Genomic DNA, 6,480 nt, shown 5'->3' on the forward strand with positions numbered 1-6,480 from the left:
TTTGCAACTGTTTGAAAGCTTCAACTAAAATAGAATGCAGCTGGAAGGGACCCTGAGGGTCATCTAGTCCAACCCCCTGCAATGCAGGAATCTTAACTAAAGCATCCATGACAGATGGCCATCCAACCTCTGCTTAAAAACCGCCAAGGGAAGGAGAGTCCACCACCTTCTGAAGTCTGCTCCACTGTTGAATAGCTCTTACCACCAGGAAATTCTTCCTGATGTTTAGTCCTGGTAACTTGAAGTGAGCGAAGGATGTGAAAAGCAAACCTTAGCTTTAATCAACAAGGCATATAAAGCTTTGGGCTAAGGAATCGCCTATTTGACCAAATTCTGTGGGTTAAACCACTGAGCCTAGGACTTGCCGATCAGAAGGTCGGCGGTTCGAATCCTCACAATGGGGTGAGCTCCCATTGCTCGGTCCCAGCTCCTGCCAACCTAGCAGTTCGAAAGCACGTCAAAGTGTGAGTAGATAAATAGGTACCGCTCCGGCAGGAAGGTAAACGGCGTTTCCGTGTGCTGCTCTGGTTCACCAGAAGTGGCTTAGTCATGCTGGCCACATGACCTGGAAGCTGTACGCCGGCTCCCTCAGCCAATAAAGCAAGATGAGCGCTGCCACCCCAGAGTCGACCACGACTGGACTTCATGGTCAGGGGTCCCTTTATCTTTACCTGACAGCTGCAGAGCTCACTATTGTGTCCATCGAAGTCAAGCAGACCAATTATTACGTTACAATTCGTAAGGGCAAGCAGGTTTAAGCGCCTCACGAGCAAACAAGGGCTAATCCCCTGGCCAAACTCGTTATCTTTCGCATGGAGCTGACAGGCGGTATCGCTTCTCAGGGCAGCTCCCTCTCAAAGTCTGTCCCCCCAGCGAGTTAGGAAATACATTTCCCAGAAACCCTAGCGACATCGCTTCCTTTTGTGGGCAGCTTGCAAAGACCCGCTTGACTTTAGCCTGGGAGCAAAAGTTACCGGGCGCGCGTGTTTTTCCTTTTTCTAAAAGCATTGCTCGAAGAACAACTGCCGGCGCGTTGGGGAAGAGGCTGCTCCCTCCGGCAAGGCAGATCCGATGGCGGCGGCGGCGGCGGCGAGGATCCTGGTCTTGCCCTCTCCCCGCTGCCTGTGGGACGAGCCGGTCCAGGTGAAAGTCGAGGGTCTGGGGCCGCTGCAGGAGGTGACGCTGCGAGCATCCTTGGTGGACGAGAGAGGCGAGCTTTTCCAGTCGCTCGCCTACTACCGGGCGGGCAGCAGCGGCGAGCTGGACCTCAGCCGCTCGGCGTCGCTGGGCGGCAGCTACTCCGGCGTGGAGCCCATGGGGTTGCTGTGGTCGCTGGCACCCCAGACGCCCTACAAGCGCCTGGCCAAGAGGGACGTCCTCAGCCCTTTCCGCGTCACCTACGAGGTGCTGGACGGGCGCGGAGTCTCCGGGCGGCTCCTCGGCGAGTGCTGCAGCGAGAGGAGCTTTCTGGCCGACGGCGTGGAGAGGATCCCGGTGCGAGAAGGCAGGCTCCGAGCCACCCTCTTCGTGCCACCCGGTGAGCTTCATTCATTCCCCCCCCCCCCGAGGGTGACGAGGTTGCCACGCTCCTCGGATGAGCATTGAATGGCTCACCTCGGAAGCGCGGGCACTTCCCTTCCTGCCCATACATAATCGACGGAGAGAGCCTCGACCAGCTTCGGGAGTCCATAGGATGGTTGTATTGGATCCCAAGGGTCATGCACTAATCCTGCCCACAGCCACCTCTGGGTGGGCTCAAACCAACAACCTTCTGGTTAACAGTCAGATGCACTAACCCACTGTGCCACCCTATCTTGAGGCTTTGGGCTTCTTCCCCAGATGTTGTGAGGATGGTGGGGAGGGAGACTGCCAGGTTCCACAGGTTCTGCTCTACCCAATAGATTTATTAAATTTTATTTGGGCATTTGTAGCCCACTGCTCTATGATAAGTTCAAGGCAGCTTATAAAGAAGAACTCACAGCAGAAAAATAAAATAGAGCTGAACACAACAATAGTGCCATAAACACATCACCATGAAAACTGCATCGCTGTCAACAGCAGCAGTCTGAAAGCCTCCACTAAAAACAAGTTATGGCAAGAATAATTGCTCCCACCAGTGACACTAATAATGGCAGTGGGACATAGAGGAGAGCAGATCCCTTGGGAAGAGGGGATTCTTGAGTTGCACAATACCATACTCTGATCATAAGCCCATTTTTTATGAGCAAATTCCTTTTCTAGGCCCTGGACCGTTCCCAGGACTCATTGATTTGTATGGAAGTGGAGGAGGTCTTGTGGAATACAGAGCCAGTCTTCTGGCAAGCCGAGGTTTTGCTACGCTGGCTGTTGCTTACATGCACTTTGAGGATTTGCCAACTTCCCCAGAGTTCTTTGAAGTGGAGTATTTTGGTGAGGCTGTAGAGTTCTTGCGGAAACAGCAGCAGGTAAGAGGCTTGCTAGAATCACAGTTCTTTGGTGTTGTGTGCTGCCTGTTTTATTTCATTTAATGCATTTATGCCAAAAGGCTCCCAGAGAGGCTTAAAAGAGATCAAGTACTAAGAGGGCTCCATGTCCTCAAGTTCATCATTTAAAAAGACAAGACACATGAGGAAAAGGGAGCAGGAGGGAAGAGGTAAAATCCAGCTCAAGCACAAGTTCTCACAAGTTATAATTCTTACGACATACTTATTTATTTCAACACTTAATACAGTGGTACCCCGCAAGACGAATGCCTCGCAAGATGGAAAACCCGCAAGACAAAAGGGTTTTCTGTTTTGGAGGCGCTTCGCAAGACGAATTTCCCTATGGGCTTGCTTCGCAAGACGAAAGCCCATAGGGAAATCTCCGGGGACCTGTTTTAAATTGCTGGCGGTCGGGAGCAAAGACTTTCGCCCACAGCCGGCCTTCAGAAGAGGTCCTGGACCTCTTCTGAAGGCCGGCGGGGGGCAAAAGTCTTTGCTCCCCCCCGCCTGCCTTCCCGGGACAGCGGAGACTTCTCCACTGCCCCGGGCGATCTTAAAATGCTGGCGGGCGGGAGCGAAGCGTTCGCTGCCGACCCCCAGCATTTTAAAATCTCCCCGGGACAGCAGAGAAGTCTCCGCTGCCCCGGGTGATCTTAAAATGCTGGCGGGCGGGAGCGAAGCGTTCGCTGCCGACCCCCAGCATTTTAAAATCTCCCCGGGACAGCAGAGAAGTCTCCGCTGCCCCGGGCGATCTTAAAATGCTGGCGGGCGGGAGCGAAGTCTCTGCTGTCCCGGGCGATCTTAAAATGCTGGCGGGCGGGAGCGAAGCGTTCGCTGCCGACCCCCAGCATTTTAAAATCTCCCCGGGACAGCGGAGGCTTCGCTCCCGCCCGCCAGCATTTTAAAATCGCCCCGGGACAGCAGGGGCTTTTAAAATGCTGGCGGTCGGCAGCAAAGCCCTCCTGTCCCCGGAGCTTGCGGGGCGGGAGGTGGGAAGAAGGGCTTTTCTTCCCACCGCCAGCCTTCAGAACAGCCTTCTGAAGGCTGGCAGTGGGAAGAAAAGCCCTTGTCCCCCCCCCCCCCCCAGCCTTCAGAAGAGGTCGGGGGACAGACTGTCCCCGGACCTGGTCTGAAGGCGGTTTCCCTAGGAACGCATTAATTGATTTTCAGTGCATTCCTATGGGAAACCGTGCTTCGCAAGACGAAAAACTCGCAAGAAGAAAAAACTTGCGGAACGAATTAATTTCGTCTTGCGAGGCACCACTGTATACTGTCTTCAGTAGATGCCTGCAGTTACATGCCCCTTTCAGTTTCCAATTCTCTTAAGAGCAGGGGGAGTGCTTTTTTCTTCATTACTCCGTAGCGCTAAATCCTTCTAACCAGTAGGCTTTTTAAAAGGGCGATAAAACTGACAAACATGCAGCTGACGGAAGTCCTTATCCAACTGTTGTTTCAGGTGAGAGCTACAGCGATTGGAGTCCTAGGACTTTCCAAAGGAGCAGATCTTGCCCTTGCTCTAGCTACGTTTTGGCCAGGTATCAGAGCGGCAGTCAGCATTTCTGGCTCAGGTGTTAGTGCTTTTATCCCCCTGCGAGTGAAGGGGCTCACTATTCCTGCCTTTCCATGGGACCCGGACAAGATTAAGGACACCAGTGATCCCGGAGTTGTGGATTTCTCAGAAATCATGGCCGATCCCAAAGACCCAGCTACCTGGCACTGCCGCATCCCTGTGGAGACGTCCTTAGCCAACTTCCTTTTTCTGTCAGGGCAGGATGACAAAAACTGGCCAAGTGAGTCGTTTTGTCGAGAAGCCGTTGGACACCTCAGGCGGAGTGGGCGCCGTGTGGAGTTCTATTGCTACCCCGGGGCAGGGCACCTCTTAGAGCCCCCCTATCTGCCTCTGTGCTATTCCTCATTTCACAGGCCGCTGGGATTTCCCATAGTCTGGGGAGGAAAATGGAGAGAACATGCAAAAGCACAGGAAGATGCCTGGCAGAGGATACTGGCTTTTTTCAGACAACACCTGCTGGATTCCACCGTTAAAAGTAATCTGTAGACTGTGGTTTTGTACATGTGTGAAGGAGCTGGTTCTTAATGTGCACATCCCACTTGAGATGTCGAGAACAGGTGCGACGCCTACCTGTTCAGCCATGACCAGGTACCCTAGTAATGCGCAACAGACCTCAGCCAAGGGAATTGGTGAAAGCACATTTCCCTCAATGGCTCTTCCAGAAACTGACTGTGGCAGTTATAAGCCCCTTTCAGTTTCCAATTCTCTTAAGAGCAGGGGGAGTGCTTTTTTCTTCATTACCACGTAGCGATACTATGAGCACTTTGTCAGGATATAAGTGTAATGAGTGTGATCTATTCAGCTTCAACTTAGAACTCAGTTTTGAAATAACTTGTCATTTTGCAGCCAAACAAAGACATGACAAGTTTACCAGCGCACTAGTGCCCTGGTCATGTGGCAGAGAAAGGTCATACCTAGCACACCCGCAGGGGTGTATCCTCCATTCACCTGGCCGCTTCATTTCCTCCTGTCTCATGCCATCAAAAAGGTCTTTGAAAGAAATCAATCTCTTTACTCATATCAAGCCAGACCTTCTTGTGAACCCTACCACTTAGCAAAATTTTGAGAAAGCCTGTTAAATTTACACACCTGTTGCTTTCCTTACATCTTAATACATTTATTATATTTCAGATCAACCTTAATTAATTAATCAGTACATTAATATGCATGTAGCATCCATACACCTTGTTGGTACATGGTAAGAGAATGGCTTGACAGAGAGATCTGTTCAGCGAAAGGGAGTGGTGATAATGCAATGCATTATTGCTGGCTGAGGCTCGATTAGAAAATTTTCCTGATATGACAATAAAAAAGTCAATAGAATAAATGGTGCAGAGGATGGCATTTGGTAGGGCACGTTAATAGTTCAATCTGATACCTGTCTTCTCAAAAGTAAGCCCTATGGAGTTCAATTAGATGTATTCCCAGATAAGTATGTATTCGATTGGAGTCTAGGAATACAAAACAGTAGCTAATCTAGAAAATCATTTTAGGAGAAAAGTGAACAACACCGATAAACGGAGAAGTCATCAAACTATGGTACAAATTACCAACAATAAACATGATTTCCTCTTGTTTCAGTGTAGTCGTTTGTTTTAGAAATAAATAAAGAGTAACTACACTGCCGAGACTATTTATAAAACTAACAGAAGGCTAGTGTGGTGTAATGGCTGGTTTGGGATTATGGACTTTATGGCGCCCTGTTTTAGCCACTGCTACATCTGGAGAATAATATTCCTCTTAACTTTAAGTGAAATCCTATGCATGTCAATTCAGATGTAAGTCTTGGAGGAGGAGTCCAAGAACCTGCACTCCTCCAGATGTTGCTGAACTTCAGCCAGGGGTAATGGGAGCAGGATTGTAATACCTGGAGACCACAGCCACGTTCTCCACTTCTGGTTTAGCCTGTACTTTGATTTTTTGGCAGAGAAAGTATAATCATGTTTACTATCCACATTTACCAATCCATTTATCTGTAGTGCGTGAAAATTGCCGCACTCTTGAATTATGTCACTGTTCTTCCTTTGCTTTGTATAGCTCTATTCATTAAGCAATTTGTAATGATAACGTTTCTTTATATGTAATTAAAAGTGGAAAGAGCTGTCTCCACAGGGATTTTGTGAAGTTTAATGTGATATTGCTGCTTCTGAAAGATTTTTGTAAATCCCCTAGAGTTGGGGTGTGTGTATAATGAGAGAGTATAAATAAAGAATCTAAAACTATGTTCAGAGAGCTCTTTTATATATATAGCATGCATTACCCCTGTGAATGTTTTTAACACTGTATAAATGTTGAACCCTTCTTTTCTGATTCCTCCAAAGCGTATGGGAAATTGCAGATTAAACATTAACTTGAAACTGAGTTCTGCCAAGAAGTTTGCTTGCTTAAAACAAAACCATCAGGATCAGTTATTAAACTAACACCCCCTTCCTGTTCCAGTTATATGTA

At 49.1% G+C, this 6,480-nt stretch overlaps 1 protein-coding gene across 1 annotated transcript; it reads left to right on the top strand.

Moving 5' to 3' along the window:
• Positions 1-110: 110 nt before the first annotated feature.
• LOC308472448 (acyl-coenzyme A thioesterase 1-like) lies at positions 111-6,254 on the top strand. The gene is made up of 3 exons (XM_080997323.1): positions 111-1,537; positions 2,242-2,444; positions 3,919-6,254. Exons 1-3 carry the CDS (start codon positions 1,072-1,074, stop codon positions 4,516-4,518), a joined length of 1,269 nt encoding a protein of 422 aa, XP_080853449.1. The 5' UTR covers positions 111-1,071; the 3' UTR covers positions 4,519-6,254.
• Positions 6,255-6,480: the final 226 nt, after the last annotated feature.

Source organism: Podarcis pityusensis (genome assembly GCF_964106645.2).
Source record: "Podarcis pityusensis genome assembly, chromosome: 1".
Classification (NCBI taxonomy): domain Eukaryota; kingdom Metazoa; phylum Chordata; class Lepidosauria; order Squamata; family Lacertidae; genus Podarcis; species Podarcis pityusensis.